The following is an 18,480-nucleotide window of genomic DNA, read 5'->3' on the forward strand; positions in this document are numbered from 1 at the left end:
AATATTTAAGATCTTCCATAATACCTATGCACATTGCTCAATTCTTCTAAAACAACAAACTTGTTTGATTCGTTTGATTGCCGAAGACATGCACATTAGAATTTCAACTCGTTCAATCAAAAACATGAGGAACACTTGAAAAGATCAAAGAGCGATCAAGCACTACTCGTATAAGATCAAAATGCTGCCAAGATCGAACAAAAGCGCGATCATCATAATATTTGGCACACAATATGAAAAGCTGCTGACACACAGAATTATGTGTGTGAGTAAGTCTGTATGTGTGTGTGTGTGTGAGAACAAAAAAATAATAAATAAAAGTGAGAATGGCAAAGACACGGCAGACTGGATGCCGCCTACGTCATTGTCAGGCGCCATAAATATGACCGTGCCACATGGCACAAGGCACAAGGCACATGGCACATGGCACTTCCCCAAGAGCAGAGAGCACATAGAGCAGCGCAGAGCAGAGCAAAGCTGAGCATGTCGAAATGAAAATTGTCGAATGGAGAGCGGACACAGTTAGGCCGGTTGGTCAGTGTGCGTGCTTAGCGCTCCAAGACTGGATGCTGCGGTCGCTTGGAGCGAACAGCTGAAAATAATCTAAAAAAAAAAAAAACAACAAAAAATAAATAAAAAATTTGAAAATTTTACGTAATTTTTGAGTGTATATACAAGCATAAATATATATATAAATATATACAAGTAAATGAAATGGCTGTTGCATTTAGAAAAATCCAATTGGAGTACGCTGTCTAACTAGAATTTCGTGGTATTTGTATTTGAAATGAAACAAAATGCATTTGTATCCAGTCAACATTTACTTGGTGTTATTTTTAAAATGTGCCCTCGTCGTTGGCGTCGAGGGGCACACGAAAATTCCAGTTGGTATGTACTACAAAAACCCATATTTATTTATAAAAAAAAAAAATAAAATAATGTAAATACTTCACAGGTGCTATTTTCTATGAAAATGAAAAGGAAATCGAATTGAGTTTCGATCAGGCCTTTCGTGAGGTCAACAATCTAAAATTCTCTGACCTACAGTTTGTCACCATCAAACGTTATATGCCAACCAACGATAGCTTCCTGTTGCAACGGATCAGTAAGTGTTTACTCTACTCAATATATACGTATATATAAATTTGTATATATATTCCGGTTTAGCTTGTGAACTGATTTCCAATGGCGTTGCGGCTATTTTCGGCCCAAGTTCAAAGGCAGCTAGTGGTATGTACGAGTGGCCTAGTGTCTTGCCGTTTCATTGATCAACAGATGTTGTTGGATTCTGTGTTTTGTAATCGTTTTCGCCCAGATATTGTAGCGCAAATCGCTAACACGACCGGCATTCCACATATAGAATACGATTGGAAGCTCGAGGCGACACGTCAGGAACATTTGAACAATCAAATGACTGTGAACGTTGCACCTGCCTTATCCGCTCTGTCGCGTGCCTACTACGATATCATCAAGACCAACTATGAATGGCGTACATTTACGCTAATCTATGAAACGCCCGAGGGTGAGTTGATGCTGTTGAGATATTTGCAAGTGAAATTTATGTTTTAGCTGCGGCAACAGCTGAGCTGCAAGGGATGGGCTAATATTCGAATTGGATTGACTTTGCAGAGCTTGCCAATAGGTTAATGCTATAACGTGTTAGAGCTATGGACTTGAGTTGACTATATTATATATAAATTGATGTCGTTTTTGACTCAACTTGGTCACTTTCTATTATAATTTTATACTTTTACAACGAATACCTTCCGAGAATACCAATTGGATCGAGCCTGCATGCAAGACCTGAGTAGCCATCCTGCTCTCACTCAGCTACACTCGCTACTACGTTCAGCAACAGTTATATTAGATGCCCACACTCTCTCATTCTCTCTTACGGAGTAAGAATTAGAGGATACAAGCCAGAAATGATAAGCGTGCAGCTAAGACACAAACCCATTCGGACAATATTTTTACAACAACCTACACTAGCTGTCAGCATTGGACTGACACTTCTGAAACAGTGGGATACTTAGAAAACTGACTGCTAAACTCACAATATCGCGTCATATTATATTATAGATATTAACTATATAATACATACAGAGTATGTGGATTAGTACTATATATGTATATAATAGTAGGTATAATATATTACAGTTATAATATGATTAAGTAAACAAGTATTTTTAGAAATTGTATTATTATATTATTTCTAATAATTTATATTTCAGGTCTCGCTCGCTTGCAAGATCTTATGAATATACACGCCCTGAATACGGATTATCTCAAGTTGCGCAATTTGGCAGATTATGCTGAGGATTATCGCGTACTCTGGAAGGAAGCAGACGAAACATTTCACGAGCATCACATTATATTGGACTGTGAGCCGAAATCCTTGAGAGAATTGCTGAAAATCTCTGTAGACTTTAAGCTGCAGGGTCCATTCAGAGTAAGTATAGCACTTGATCTAGCAAAAACCTTAAATTTGTGAAACTATGTCGAATTTCAGCACTGGTTTCTCACTCACCTGGATACGCACAGTTCGGGCTTGAAGGACATCTACAATGAAGACTTCAAGGCGAATATTACCTCGGTGCGAATGAAGATTGTCGATCCCAATCCCTACGAGCGCAAGAAGACGCGTTTGACTCAAGTTGATGTGAGTAGAGTCTGAATACCGATCGATCAGATTAGTTAATGCATCTGAAACCCTAGCAAATACTTGGCAGTCAAATGATGTTGCCTATACTCATCTACGATGCTGTCGTGCTCTTTGCCAACTCGGCGCGCAATGTGATCGCTGCCTTGGAGCAGTTTTACCCACCCAACAGCCATTGTGGTCAGGGCTATGGCAGTCCCTGGATAATGGGTGCGCATATAGTACAAGAGATGAAAACCATATCGGAGGATGACGTCGAGCCACATTTCAAGACGGAGAACATGAAGATCGATGAGTTCGGCCAGCGCACACACTTCAATCTGGAGATCTATAAGCCAACTGTCAACGAGCCGCTGATGGTCTGGACGCCAGATAATGGCATTAAAGTAAGGCGCTTAAACCCGGAATTGGAAAGCTCGGCAGCTACGCCGGACTTCTCGATACAGCGCAAGGTCTTCACCGTGGTGACACATCATGAGGAGCCGTACTTTATGATGAAGTAGGTCTAAGTGCCTGAAATGCTGGTATATAATTGGAGGTAATGGCTATCTTTTTGCAGGCAAGATCATGAGAACTTCAGGGGACAGGAAAAGTATGAGGGCTACGCAGTGGACCTAATCAGAAAGCTATCCGAGCTCATGGAGTTCGATTACGAGTTCATGATTGTCAATGGCAATGGCAAATACAATCCCGAGACCAAGCAATGGGATGGCGTAATACGCAAGCTAATAGATCATGTGAGTTGTCTTAAGTTGATCGATCTTATTATATGATATATATTTGTATTCCTATAGCACGCTCAGATTGGTGTCTCTGACTTGACCATAACGCAGCTGCGTCGCTCGGCTGTGGATTTTACGGTGCCCTTCATGCAGCTGGGCATTAGCATATTGCATTACAAGAGTCCGCCGGAGCAGAAGAATCCGTTTGCCTTCTTGGAGCCGTTTGCGCCGCAAGTCTGGATCTATATGATCTTTGCGCAGCTAGTGATGACCCTGGCCTTTGTCCTAATTGCCAGGTGAGCTGCAAACTCTCTCTTTAGCTACTCGAACTTGTATTGATTTCAATCCCTTTTAGGCTCTCCTATCGCGAGTGGATGCCACCAAATCCGGCTATTGTGGATCCCGACGAGCTGGAGAATATCTGGAATGTGAACAACAGCTGCTGGCTAATGGTTGGCTCCATTATGCAGCAGGGCTGCGATATATTGCCCAGGTTTGAGCAGCTGCTCGTCCAAGGTTTCAGCTTGATCTAAACACATTTGCACATCTTCCAGGGGTCCGCATATGCGCATTCTGACTGGCATGTGGTGGTTCTTTGCGCTGATGATGCTCAGCACGTATACGGCCAACTTGGCTGCCTTCTTGACCAGCAACAAGTGGCAGAGCACCATCAATAGCTTGCAGGATCTGATTGAGCAGGATGAGGTCAAGTTTGGCAGCATGCGCGGCGGCAGCACTTCGCTGTTCTTCTCTGAATCCAATGACACCGACTATCAGCGTGCCTGGAATCAAATGAAGGGCTTCAATCCGTCGGGCTTCACTAGCACCAACAAGGAGGGCGTCGCTCGTGTGCGCAAGGAGAAGGGCAACTACGCCTTCCTCATGGAGACCACCAGCATGACATACAATATTGAGCGGAATTGCGACTTGCGACAAATCGGCGGACAGATTGGAGAAAAGCATTACGGCTTAGCCGTTCCGTTGGGTAAGGCGAGACTTGAGACTTCCTTTAGACTTGATTTCTAAGTACTAAGGCTAGTTTATGCATATAGTATTGCCATAGAAGAAGCTCTTAGCTGTTAGTTTTGTTTAAAATAACTTAGGCTTTGGCTAAGATAACGTTAATTTTAGTAGCCTAACAACATTTACTTGCCATGAATCAAACTAATATAATTATTTAGCGTGTCACATAAATTTTTTTAATATATATTATTTTTTTAAATATTATACTTTTAAAGAAATTAATCAAAATTGTTTTTTTAGTTTATTTTTGTAAACCATTTTATGTATTTTAATAGTTGGAATGGTTTATTAAAATTTGTTCATATATATTTATTTTATTTATTATTATATATATATTTATTATTTATATAATATAATTTATATATAATACAATTTATAGCATTTTTGCAAATATATTTTTTTTGTTTCCATAAAAAAATATTTACAATTTTAATGTAAGTTTTCGACAATTTTTATACTATTGATTTTTTTAAGAAAATTTTTTAATATAATTTGCTTTTATGTTTTTAAAAAAATTTTTTAAATTACTTTGTATATTGTTGAATTATTTTTTATTTTATTTTTATTTATTATATATATAATAATAATCAGTTTATATCTAACTTAGAATAGAAAACCATTTAAGTACATATTGAAATGTGCAGATAATTTTTAAAATAATAAAAAATTTTAATATATGCCAAGATATTTATAACTATTTCCCTTCACGTTTTACTTATTCATTTTACTTTAATTTAATATATATATTTATATTTCTTTAAATTACTTTATATTTATTTTTAGGCGCCGACTATCGCACCAACTTGAGCGTTTCCATACTGCAGCTGAGCGAAAAGGGAGAGCTCTATAAGCTGAAGAACAAGTGGTGGAAGAACCACAACGTTACGTGCGAATCGTTTCATGAGGTCGATGGCGATGAGTTGTCAATCATAGAGTTGGGTGGCGTTTTTCTGGTGCTGGCTGGCGGAGTGCTGACTGGCGTCATCCTGGGCATCTTTGAGTTTTTGTGGAATGTGCAGAATGTGGCCGTGGAGGAGCGTGTGACGCCCTGGCAGGCGCTGAAAGCGGAACTGATATTTGCACTGCAGTTTTGGGTGCGCAAGAAGCCGATGCGCATATCGAGCAGCAGCAGCAGCGGAGGTGATAAGTCCTCCCGCAGATCCTCAGCATCCAGGCGCAGTTCCAATTCCAAGAAAACGCGCAGCAAAACGATCAGTTAGTCAATAAGTCTAGACCATTCAGTTTTCGTTAAAGAAATTTGCAAATCTGTTGAATAAAAGTCAATTTTGATCAAAAACAAAACAAGTTTCAGCTAAAATATTTTGTAATAATTGTCTGTTCCTTCACGTAGTATATATAGAAATTCTATATTGCTTTTTACGGCCCACCATTTTTTTGGTCACCCTACACAGCTCGCTGCGTGGGCTATTGACACGCTAGATTTCCATTAATTTGGCTCATTTCCAGTGGCAGAAAGAGCAGCAGCTCATGTCATAGTCTGTGTGGCCTGAAAAGCATTGTAGGTCCACCAATTTGGTTGACTTGTCCATAAAACAAATGGCTCTCTCTCTGTCTAAGAAATGTCTGCTAAAATAAGCAGCACTCGCATTTCGTTGTTTGCTGCTTTCCAAAAAAACATTTGAAAATTTCTTAAAATTTTTAGCTGGCTCAGTGCTTCGAGAGCAGCGCCCCCGACCAGAGCCCAGTTGGCATCGATTGGCTTCCATTTGGTGCTGTCGTCATTTCATGGAATATTTTTTACGCTCGTTTTGTTTTTATATTTGAAATATAAATATATATATTTATATATATAAATATATGTGTGTATATATATGTATATGCATGTGGATAAAGTGAATTGTGAAGTGAATAGTGAAGTGTCTTTTGTGCAACGCCTTATATAAAACTCAAAATGTTAACTATAGACATATATATTTGACAAAAATATAAATATAAAAAATTAATAAATAATCATGCTGATTTGAATTTAGCTATAGAGACATGTTTATAATACAGTTCCTACTTTTGGCCGCATTTACCTTAAGCAGCGGTGCAAATATTGAAGATGGCTTGGTCATTAAAATTGGTAATATTTCAGTTATATATGGGTAATGTAATGATTATTATATATATTTATATATATTAAAATTAATATATATATATACATTTCACAATAGTCCGCAAAGTTGAGTTGGTATTGCTTATATTGCTTTTTTCACTTTAATTTCATAGATACATTTTACAACATATATGTGAACAACATATGTTTATTTGTTGAAAATTTAAATATTTAAATTGTCAATATATTTTTATTTGTCTAAAATAATGTTTATTTTTAATTACTATATATTGTATTCTTTTTATTTTAGAATCAACTATTTAATGTCCAAAAAATTATTTTCTGTCAAAATATTTTTTATTATCTTGAATATAAAGATAATATATTTTCTTATGAAAAATATTGTTTTCGTTAAAAATTTACCTGCAAATATTTTTTACATTCAAGATAATATTAGTTTTGTATATATTATATATTATAATTTTCTGTTTAAAATTTATCTGCTTAAATTGTGAACATATTTTTATTTTGTCAAAATATTTTTTTACTCAAAATTGAATTTTTTCAAAATAATTTTATAAATTTTTTTTGTGCCTAAAATTTTTGTTTATGATTTTATTTATCAAAATTTGTTGCTTTCAAGCTAATAGTTTATATATTAGTAGAATAATACATTATGAAATTTTAATTCTTAATTTGTTGTAAGTTTCCCACAGTAAAATAAGTTTTAATATAGATTAGATAAATTTTATTCTTTTCAACATCTCTTTTGCTGATGCAGTATATGGATGGAAACCAGATCTTTGCACTGTATCATATGTGTGTTTATTAAAGATATTCCTAACCGTTGTTCTATCATTTGTATTATAGTTTAACTTAGTTTGCTCAAACTATACAATAAAGTTCTAGATCTTTCTACTATATATGTCGCTCTGTAGATATAATTTTGGCGAAAGCTGAGTGTTCCATATTTTTCATGCAATCTTCATTTAACTAAGAATTTGTTTATGTTAAGAGCTTCACCCTTCTAAGAAGTATAATATAATATTAATCTCTTTTCCCACAAGTGTATATAAACTGTGACTCGCCAAATAAATAAAACATTCTTTGCTTGCATAAAATATCTATTTTATATTGATATACTTTCTTATATATATTTTTCTATATATAATACAGGCGCAATTTTTTTTGATTCTGAAATGAATTTGGCTGAGGCCTTTGATGCAGCCGTGGAGGAAGTAAATGCCTTAACGCCAGAGCTGCAACTGGAAGCCATCAAGCACTATGTGACTATAGATGATAGCATAGTGCTGCAGGATCTATGTGAGTTGTCTGAATTAGAACTTAGCTGAAGTGATCTTATATTGAATGATTTCTAATAGCCTGTGACTTGATTGGAAATGGTGTCGTAGCTATTTTCGGACCAAGTTCAAAGACAACCAGCGGTAAGTCAACTTTCTTCACTAATAATGTGCGCGGCCAGCGGCTAAAAGTTAAAATTATTTTTAAACAAAAACTCAACGTCATAAAATCACGTCTGGCAGAGGGCGAATGGTGCTTGCTGTTGCCTTCTCGTAATTCTCAGAGATTAAGAAAATCAGTTTTCATAAAAAAGAAAGAGAGAGGGAGAGAGTGTGTGCGAGTGTCAGAGAGAAAGAAAGCGGAAGACTGAGAGAGGTAGGGAGAGAGTGAGAGAGCGAGAGCTATACCAATAGATGCTCAATATTTATGCCACTAACCTCGTTAATGATTCTTGATGTTTCGCATCAAATTGGCCCAAACAAATATTTTTGCAGTAAATAAACGACGCGGCTCGTCAGCTATATGAATATATATAGGTGTATATATGTACGGCATATACAAATGGGACACTTACGAGTGGTTTATTGGCCCGTTGCCAGCCAAATGCGATTCGTTTATTTCGTTGCGTTGTTTTGCTCTGCACTTTCATTGTATGTTTTGTTAGTTCGCCAAGTCATTCTATACAAAAATATACATTTTGTGGATGAATTAAATCCGTACGAATACCTCTTTTCCTGAGTGCTTGCAGATATCGTTGAGGTTCTGTGCAACATGACGGGAATTCCGCATCTGCAATTCGACTGGCATCCACAGCAATCCATGCGAGAACGCCTCAATCATCAGTTGAGCATCAACGTTGCGCCCTCAGAGCTAATCATATCGACGGCTCTCGCGGATATACTGCGCAGCAAGGACTTTGACTGGAAATCATTTACGATTGCCTATGAAAGAGAGACGCGTAAGTGAATTTGATTAGAAATGACAGATTTGAAATACAAAGTATTAATAAATAAAATAAGTATTTATTTTTTTAAATATATAAAAATGTTTATTATATTTTAGTTCGTTGTTATTATTAATGCTTTATTTTATTTATAATATTTTTTAAATTATTATTTAAAATATTTGTATTTTGCATTAACTATAATTTAATTATCTTTTACTAACTCTTATTAATTCTGATTTCAACTCGCCTTTAGATCTCGCACGATTGCAGCACATTTTTGCCTGGAAGCAGCTGCATAAGACTGGCATTAAGCTTCAGGAGTTTCAGCGTGGCGATGACTATCGCATACTTTGGAAACGCATCAGCAATGCGCGTGAGAAGTTCGTGCTGCTCGACTGCCCGTCCGATATATTGGTGGAGGTGATCAATGCCTCGATCGGTTTCAATATGACGGGCTCCTTAAATGTGTGTAGATAGTTTCGACTACATAATAAGAACTCAGTTATATTCTCTATATCTATTTCTCTTCAGAATCTTTTTCTTACCGATTTGAATACGCACATCAGCCGCATTGATCAGTTTTATTCACGAGATTTCTCAGTCGCCGTTGCAGCTGTTAGAATTCGTTCCTATATCCCGCCACCTATTCATGATGAGACTGATGTTTTTGATCATGAGGTCGACGATCGGGTACGATCGCAGAATATTTGATTATTGGAAAAGTGTGGAATTTATTAAAGTGTCTCTTTCTTTTAACAGTTCGCCTCGTTGAGCGCTCAGCTTGTCTATGATGCCGTAGTTCTGCTCTACAATGCTGTACTCCAATTGAGCCAGAAGCCTGGTTTCTATACGCCACAGTTTAGCTGTGGGCGTGGCTTTTGGCAGCCCGGCCCGCTCTTAGTGCAGCAGATGAAAGAGGTGAGAAACGAAGGGAGAAGGAATAACATTTTGAATTTTTATTAATGCTTCTTTTTAAGCAATAAAGAAAGGAATACCTATATTAAGGGTATTCCTGCATGTAGACATTTTAGAAAAGGCTCTGCTATAATAGTCTACTATAACAGCACAAACTTATGTTAATTTATTTATGCTAAGTATTTTATGTATCTTTGTACCTGCAATATGAAGCTGCTGAATATGAGTAATTAGATGATTGAAGAAACTTTTATATTTAGACTTAGTTATGGGCTAAAGCTAAAAAAGATAACTACATTTTTTTATTTTTGAACCCTTTAAAATTGATCAAAAGTTTTTTAAAATTACTTTTTAAATTCATAAATTTTTTTCATTCGATTTTTGAAAAGTTTTCATATTTTCATTTATTTTTATTTTGTGTTATTTATATTTTTGTGTATATTTAATTTAATTAATATTTTTTTATCACTATTATCATTATTAATTTAGCTCACACCGAAGCAAATCAAGCCGCCCTATAAAACGCAGCGATTGCAGCTGACGGAAGATGGGCAGCGCGAGGACTTCAACTTGGAGGTCTATAATCCGATCATTGATCGCGTAACGCACATCTGGAACAAGGATTTTCAGCTGGTAGATTTCGATAAGATCAGAGAGAATTCGACGCAGGCCCTAAAGCAGCGACGTCTGGAGAACAAAGAGGATTTCTCACGTAAGCCCGTTGTATATACAGTGGCTACTCGCGTGGGCAAACCCTATTTTAGCTGGCGGTACGTATAGCGGCAAATTGAAGCTGAAGCTTAACTAAAGTTGCCATCTTAAAAGTAAGGAGCCGGAAGGCGTGCACTTCGAGGGCAATGAGCGTTTCGAGGGCTATGCGGTCGACCTGATCTACGAGCTGGCGAGGGAATGCAAATTTGATTTCGTTTTCGAGCCGGTGAGGGATAACAAATATGGCAGCTACGATGCAGCCACTGATGAATGGGACGGCATAATCAGGCAGCTAATTGACAATGTGAGTGTGTGCGGTCAGTGCATTAACATTTAAATTATTGTTTAACCCTCTTGATTCGCATTCGGGCAGAATGCACAGATTGGCATCTGTGATTTGACCATAACTCAGGCCCGTCGCTCGGTTGTGGACTTTACGGTGCCATTCATGCAGCTGGGCATTAGCATTTTGTCTTATAAGCAGCCCCCGGCACAGGCCGATATTTATGGATTTCTCAATCCCTACGGTGTGGACGTTTGGCTCTACGTCATGGTGGCCATGCTCATTACTGCGATGGCATTGATATTAGCCGGTCGCATGGATCCATACGAATGGGAGCCATCTGTCATAAATGAGCAGCGTGAGGAAGTGCGCGAAAACACCTGGCACTTACACAATACCATGTGGCTGGTCTTGGGCTCCATACTCAATCAGGGCTGCGATCTGTTGCCCAGGTGAGTTGGCCTATTTTCTAACTCTAACTTTTGTTACTAAAGCCCGCTGTAGGTTGGCAAACAAAGAGCTCCATCAGCAAACAAAACCTCAACTTCATAGCAATAGACTCTGGGTATATTAACTATGTATATGATTAGATTAAAAAAGGGAGTGCTAGTTCAGTGTTGCAATTAAATTTGAATGCGATTTCCTAGACTTGTATTTCATCTTACAAATTGGGGAATAGCTTCGGTACATGTGGTGGCATCGTTATCGAATTTTTGAATTTGTTTCAGGACGTTCAGCCCTAAGTTCGATATCTAAGGTAAAGTTCCATCGCTAATAAAAGAAGTGAGAAAAGAAGCGGCAATTCTCTTCTATCCTCCTTCTTCTTTAGCGAGCCTAACAGTTTAGTCTGTTTTGCATAGCCCCGGCCCGACAATGTATTAGAGTGAGAGAAATATAGTGCACAGCTGAGAGCTGTCAGGAAATCAGTGTGAATACTGTGTGTATGTATTGCGCGGGAATAAGTGTGAAGCATAATGCAGTCCGAAATAGAAGTTAGATGAAAATGGTCACAAATAAGATTGAGTTGATGGACTTGGGAGAATATTCCACGAATATTCACACATACATGTGTACGTATACAGTATAAGTATTTTGTTATAATTGAGCAAGCAAAAACATAAGCTTCCTTTTTTACTTGAATTTCTGATCGGTCATAGGTGTGTTAGGAAGGTCGAGCCATCATTTTAATCATAAATTTTGTTGACATGGAGATCATTAGAATTATTAGCATTATTATTGTAATCGGCATTATTAATATCATTGTCATCTTGGGATGGCATGTGGGGATTGAGAAGCAAAAGAAAGCCGAACTGGCAAACATAACTAGTTCTACTGCCGGAAAGAGCATCTAATATTCGTCATTTAAGAGGACTAAATTTGATTAATTATTTCCCTCTACTTCGCAGGGGTCTTCCGATGCGTCTTCTAACTGCCTTTTGGTGGATCTTTGCGCTGCTCATCTCGCAAACTTACATTGCCAGTTTGGCTGCCTTCATTACGTCCTCAAAGATGACGGGAAATATAGCCTCATTGCATGATCTGATTGATCAGAATAAAGTACAGTTTGGTACGATACGCGGCGGCGCGACATCAGTTTATTTCTCAGAATCGAACGACACCGAAAATCGTATGGCCTGGAACAAGATGTTGTCCGTGAAGCCGGATGCCTTCACCAAGAACAATGAGGAGGGCGTGGATCGTGTGAAGGTGAGTCGTGGCACTTACGCTTTCCTCATGGAGACCACCAATCTGCAGTACTACGTGCAACGCAACTGTGAGCTGACCCAGATAGGCGAGAGCTTCGGAGAGAAGCACTACGGCATTGCGGTACCTTTGAGTGAGTGAAGAACTTAAGCAGAACTTGTAGATGCTTAGTCTGAAAACTATACTTTCAGATGCCCACTTTCGATCAAATCTTAGTGTGGGCATATTAAAGCTCAGCGAGCGGGGTGTACTCTATAATCTAAAGAGCAAGTGGTTCAATAATAATGAAACCATGTGTGACGTCAGCGGCTCGGTCAATGATGATGGCCAGTTCGATATGGATGCTGTGGGCGGTCTCTTTGTGGTGCTCATTGTGGGCGTCTTCTTTTCCTTTGTCATCGGCATCATGGAGTTCCTCTGGCACGTGCATCGCATTGCGCTCAAGGAAAGGGTAAGATATTCGCTCAATCCTATAGAGACTCGAATTATCACGCGTGTTCTCTTGCAGGTAAAGCCCATGGTGGCATTGAAGGGCGAGTTGAACTTTATCATGCGCGTCTGGCTGAAGCGTAAGCCGTTGCGCACTTATCGCGAGAGTCGCGACTCCACTTCCACGGGCTACTCATCGCTCGGCCAAATGTCCAGCACAACCAGTGTGAAAAAGAAGAAAAAGTCGAAGAAGAGATCGGAGTAGAGAGCACTGAACGCTTGCAACATTCATACAAATAGCATTTGTAATTGTTAAAATATAATAAAATATTATTAGGAACTATAAATGCTAGTTTAATTAATTGAAATGGGGGAGCGCTTGAATTGAATGGGGAATGAAGAACTCCAACTGCAGGTTGCCTATTTGTTCGAACTTAAAAATATCTCTATATTTTCTTTATTTTTGATGATCGAGATGTTCTAGATTCTATATGTTCCGCCGTAAAGGTTTTCAGCGAGCTCTCAGACTCTTTTCCAAGCATCTTTGCGTCTGCACATTTCCACCTTTTGTCCATTACATTTTCACAGTAGATGCGGCCGGATAACTATGAGCATAGAGAGCATTTGTATCAAATCGATATAGATGGGGGATAATTGTTTTGCTTTCCACGATGCTATAGTCTGCAGCCGCTAGTCGCCAAATTCTCCACTTTGCACTCATGTTCAAGCATCTCGACGGAACAGGAAGCAGGAAGGGAAGTTTCTACCACCGTTCCAGCAGCTGCTGTTCTTTGCATCGAAAGCATCGTCTTCCGCCTTACTTCTGCTTATAAAGTGTTTGCTAATACATCGCTTTCTTGACGATCATCAGGAACAATGATAAAGTATGATTGAATATTTTAATACAATATGGTTGATGATAATGATGAAAATGATGATTATGAAACATATGTAAGGCATATAAATGATTTTCACTAAATAACTACTTTGATAAGCGGTGTAGCTTGGCGGGTCCCATAAAGTAAATTAAGTTGATTTAGCAGCCAGACAGACTGTCTCTATGTCTGCCTCTCCGTTGATCTCGAATTCAGAGATCCTCTAATAGTATGCGGCAGACAGAGTTTGGCTCAAGGCATTAAAAACTATGTCCATTTCCATGAAATCGTTAGAAATCGATATTAAATGTAATTTGAGAGAATCTAAGTTGCTTTAACCAATCGAATTTAAATTCAATTTAGACTACATTCTTCTAAGCTTACGTTTCTGAGATGGCCCCTTCATTTGCTTTAATGAGGTAAGCATAGATTTTTGTCAGGTAAATGCAATATGCCCTAGGCTATCTGCCACTCCAAAGATTAATTAATTCAGAGGATTAACCCATTCGTACAACCACAATAAATTTACCAAAAAAACAGCAGAATCAATTAAGAACGGTCTACCTGAGGGTGACATGGAGTTACTGTGGAACCCGATGGATCTGTCTTTTCTACTATCCGTCATAGCCATGCATAGCTACACAAAATACCAGCAATTATTATGATATTTTATTATATTATTATAATTCTAATATGTTGCCTGAATAATTCAATCACGTTTACCAACTGCTTGACACTAGTTATCTCCTAGTTGTGCTCTGACTACTTTCGTGGATTTCTTAATCTTAATATTTATTTCATAATCGACCCTTTCGAGTCATCAAAAAAATTGCCTCAGGGCGAGCGGAGCTCACTCAGGGCGAGTTATTGGTTAAAGTTTTCAACTAGCAATAATCGCAACTCGGTTGTCAACTCATTGTTGGCGATATTGCCACAGCGCAAGGTTGTGCTTTGATCAAGAAAGTGCCGCATATATCTATGCGCTGGTTCCTTTAACAACTTGCGAATTATAGCTGAAAATTGAAAGAATTTGCGCTTTAGGGGTTGGCCATTGGCAGTTGGGTCAACTTTAACTAAGGTCCATAAAAGCCTAACCAGTTTATGTTCGCAGCCAGTTTTAACACAGCTGCAGACAAAGTCACTGCACCCTGGAAGCTCTATCGGGGCTGGCCATACTTGAACCCCTAGCTATTGAAATTTTATGACCTAAGAAGCAATTCTACGCTCGCCACTCGATGATGACCGCCGCCCGCATGAGACACGCAATCGCATTCAACTTTGATGGCCTTTTGGGCGCTACCTACCGAAACCAAAATGACAAAAAAAGGGATCGGAAAAGGGTCAAGAGTCTGCAGTGCGTTGTGGGCAGATATTTGGATTATGCAAGTTAAGCGGCTTGTCCACAATGCGTTCAAATTGTAAGCGGCTTTAAGTTCACAGCGTACAATTTGCCTTAAAGCTTCGACTTTCGGCTTCTCTTTGCTGTCTTTGGCCAATTTGGCGCCTCTTAGCCCAACTCGATGCCTATAAACAAATTGTACAGCATTGTCCTTCGTAATTTAAATTGCCATTTTATGGTGCGGGCCATAAAATGGGCAAATAAGGGCTAATTATGTCGCCCAGTTAACGTTCCAAGTGCCAACAAAAGATGCTTAGAGGAATCTTAATGAGTGAGTCCTAAATTTTCCGAAGAATCAAGTCATAAAAATTAGAGTGGGGTAATTAAATGAAAATAAAGTAAATGAAATATGTGAATTTTCAAAACATGCAAGTGGATTAAAAGAATAATTCACATTCAATAATATTTGCAGAAGCTTTTGAGTAATTTTAATTTTATATAAAATATGTATATATATATTAAAATGCAATAAAATACAATAATATTTGTAAATGCTTAAATTCTGGTCAAATGGCAAATCTTAAACAGTTGCTGAAATATAGTTTTATTCTCGTTTGGTCAGCCGAATTTTTTCTTTCAATATATATGTATATATATATAAAGCCTATATACCTTGAGAGCTATTCTAGCAGTCAATCGAAAAGGTTGAAAAGTTCATCTTGAAGAAACAAAGCTTTCTTTATTTTATAGTTGCTTCTGATGGTTTTGGGTATCCAATCAAGATAGTCGATGAATACTGCTAATAGTGCATCCTAAAATACTGCTGCAATAACCTTGCGCAGATATATATACAGCATTCATATTTAAAATGATATATATCACATAAATTATCCCATTAAAGATTTAATCAAAAGGCAAGGCCAACATATGTATACATATATCCAACTAAAAGCCCATTAAATGAGCAATCTGGTCGAAAAACAAGTGTTTCGCATCTCTGTCAAAAATGACAGACCGAAACAAGCTTATTAGCCCATGTCAAAAACGCCCACAAGCGCAAAACAAAAGCAAAAAAAGGAAAACTTTTTGCCTCTCTAAACGGATGTTGCCAATATCAACACCATAAAACAACAACAGCAACAACAACAATAAAGAAACACAAACCCAAAATCCAAACCCAAACCCAAACCAAAACCAAAACCCGAACCCATAAAAACAGACGCAGTCGATTGCCTCATCGTCGAAGCGGAAACAATTGACTCGATTACACAGCTAAAAAAAATACCAGAAAAAAAAGCAAGAACAAGCTGACAACATAAACATGAGGGACCAATAAAAAAAGGGGAGAAAAACACTTTGTAGGTAGTGCGTGAGTGAAAGAGAGAGAGAGAGAGCGAGAGCAAGTGAACTGTTTCCGGCTTGCTTTAGCTGGGTTAACCTCAAACTCGATACGATTTTTCACCTTTTTATGCTTGTTCATAAAGTGAAATGAGTATATTGGATTCGCTCAGTTTCTTTGCGAATATATTTATGAATATATTTATACGGAGTGGTATACCGTATAACCTTGAGTAGTTAAGTAACTATTTTTAGTATTTTTAAAACCAACTGATATTGGACTATGCAATAATGATTTAATAAGATTATGTGATAATTGGGACTCAGCTGGTCTGTTAGGCAAATAAAATATCCTCATTGTGTTGATGATACATTTTAGAGACAATGACAATACGTAAAATTGTATTTTTTAAATGTTAAATGAAAATAAAAACTAACAATAGAAAATCAGACTGTGTAAATTATTGGGAAATTTCAGAGCTCCCCCAGTTCGAGTTTTTATCAAATTGTGTTCTACTTTAAGTTATTTCGATAAAGTTATAAATATATATAAAATTACAAATAAAATAAAATATCCCTTAAATATATATGTATGCATATTGTTGCGAGGGACTTTAAATTGTTTTTATAGTTACATATTTTAGATAAATATAGCGCAAATGATGCAAGTCGCATAAAGTATGTATATTAAATTGATAAAAAATATATCTTTAATAGTTTTGCAGCTTCAACTGCAAAATTTATATAAGTTATATATTGGAGGTTGGGAAATGGAGCAAACTACGTTTAAGAGGTTTAATGCTAGAATCAAATAAGTTCTGTAGTTAATAGCTGTTGTCCACTACAGATAAAGCTATAAATTGTAAATGCTTAATTTTTAAACAATTTATATATTTCTATATATTTTTTATATTTTTTTTTAATATTTCACACATTTTTTACATAATTGTATATAGGTTAATATATTTTATATATTAAATATATTTTTATATATATTATACATTTTTATGTATTTCATAAATTTGTATATATTTTGTTACTTGTTATTTTTTTTTTTATAAATTAAATATTTGTATATATATTTTTAAATATTTTGTATATCATTGTAAATTTTTCTACATTTTTGTATAGTTTTCTATATTTGTACATATTTTCATATATTTTTATATATTTGTATATATTTTTATATATCTATTATTTATTTGATATATTTTTTGTATATTTAATTTTTTCGTAAACAAGTATTATTCAGTTGAATAAGCACAATTTGTGTTTTCATTTCTTTCTCATATGATTATTATTTTTACTGTTTTGATCATGTTTAATTGTTGTTGTTTTTAGTTATTTAACCGCATTGTATGAAATTGTGTGTTTGCTTCGCAATATGTTTCACAAAAAAACCGCAAATTGTTTTATTGTGTTTTGCACTTGTGTATGAAATTTTAATTGTTATTTATAGCTTGGCATGCAAGTTTTATGAAACATTTTTAGCTATTATTGTGCTAATTGGTTGAAAGTTCGAGACAAGCGAGTAGACAGAAAATAAAGTGACCTGTCATTGCAACTACGAAACGAAATGAAAGTGATGCGGTTAAATAAAGTAACAAATAAAAATAAAAATAATTTTTATTTGTCAACTCACAGTTTTTATTCTACCATGCTCATTTTCATATTAATTTTTAAGTGAGGAACATTTGGAAAAAGTTATGTGTGAAAAACAAGATGAAAATACTAAATTTGCTCAAGTATTTGCAGTGCTAGTTCTGATTTATGTTGTATATTTTTTAAATGTAGCCATAAAAAAATATCTGGAAAAAACAAATGTTTTTAAATATTTACAAACTTTTATAGTAAATGTGGATAGTTAGTCGACATTGGATTTGAAAATAATTAAGAATTAAAATTAGCCTGATTTCTTTATTGTTTATAAATAAACGTGAAACTATAAATCAATGTTCAACTCTACTTTATTAGCCTAAGCAAATATTGCGTATACGACGCACCGTACAAAATCTCGATGAACAGCAAATAGCACTCGGATTAACAGGATCACAATGCTTTCAGCTTAGATTTTAGCTCTGCAAGACTTAAAAATGCATTGAAAATTGCAGGAAAAAACGAAGCGAAACACCAGAATGGAAACGGAGCCACAATGCATTTTAAACAACAAGTAGC

At 36.5% G+C, this 18,480-nt stretch overlaps 2 protein-coding genes and 1 non-coding gene across 3 annotated transcripts; 2 read left to right on the plus strand and 1 right to left on the minus strand.

Annotated features, from left to right (window-relative positions):
* Positions 1 to 797: 797 nt before the first annotated feature.
* Positions 798 to 5,624, plus strand: LOC111602216 (glutamate receptor ionotropic, kainate 2). Its single transcript, XM_023319192.2, has 12 exons — positions 798 to 888; positions 956 to 1,105; positions 1,168 to 1,230; positions 1,316 to 1,522; positions 2,232 to 2,449; positions 2,510 to 2,659; positions 2,716 to 3,158; positions 3,219 to 3,396; positions 3,454 to 3,677; positions 3,737 to 3,874; positions 3,936 to 4,366; positions 5,188 to 5,624. Exons 1-12 carry the CDS (start codon positions 798 to 800, stop codon positions 5,622 to 5,624), a joined length of 2,730 nt encoding a protein of 909 aa, XP_023174960.2.
* A 2,038-nt stretch (positions 5,625 to 7,662) lies between these two features.
* On the plus strand, positions 7,663 to 13,045 carry LOC111602290 (glutamate receptor ionotropic, kainate 2). Its single transcript, XM_023319290.2, has 12 exons — positions 7,663 to 7,786; positions 7,846 to 7,908; positions 8,514 to 8,723; positions 8,965 to 9,176; positions 9,243 to 9,401; positions 9,471 to 9,629; positions 10,116 to 10,396; positions 10,452 to 10,641; positions 10,711 to 11,072; positions 12,027 to 12,457; positions 12,516 to 12,775; positions 12,833 to 13,045. The coding sequence occupies exons 1-12, from the start codon at positions 7,663 to 7,665 to the stop codon at positions 13,016 to 13,018; spliced, it is 2,637 nt and encodes an 878-aa protein (XP_023175058.2). The 3' UTR covers positions 13,019 to 13,045.
* Positions 13,046 to 14,434: 1,389 nt separating this feature from the next.
* On the minus strand, positions 14,435 to 14,574 carry LOC111602392. Its single transcript, XR_002751616.1, has one exon. It is a non-coding gene; the product is annotated as a U4 spliceosomal RNA (small nuclear RNA).
* Positions 14,575 to 18,480: the final 3,906 nt, after the last annotated feature.

The sequence above is a fragment of the Drosophila hydei genome, unplaced genomic scaffold, assembly GCF_003285905.1.
Source record: "Drosophila hydei strain 15085-1641.00,03,60 unplaced genomic scaffold, DhydRS2 tig00000149-arrow-pilon, whole genome shotgun sequence".
Lineage (NCBI taxonomy): Eukaryota > Metazoa > Arthropoda > Insecta > Diptera > Drosophilidae > Drosophila > Drosophila hydei.

Coding starts and splice junctions, on each gene's coding strand:
- LOC111602216 (XM_023319192.2), top strand. CDS start 798: ATGCATTTGTATCCAGTCAACATTTACTTGGTGTTATTTTTAAAATGT. Junction 1,523..2,231: donor AATCTATGAAACGCCCGAGG/GTGAGTTGATGC, acceptor TTTATATTTCAG/GTCTCGCTCGCTTGCAAGAT. Junction 3,875..3,935: donor GGCTGCGATATATTGCCCAG/GTTTGAGCAGCT, acceptor CACATCTTCCAG/GGGTCCGCATATGCGCATTC.
- LOC111602290 (XM_023319290.2), top strand. CDS start 7,663: ATGAATTTGGCTGAGGCCTTTGATGCAGCCGTGGAGGAAGTAAATGCC. Junction 11,073..12,026: donor GGCTGCGATCTGTTGCCCAG/GTGAGTTGGCCT, acceptor TCTACTTCGCAG/GGGTCTTCCGATGCGTCTTC. Junction 12,776..12,832: donor GCATTGCGCTCAAGGAAAGG/GTAAGATATTCG, acceptor GTTCTCTTGCAG/GTAAAGCCCATGGTGGCATT.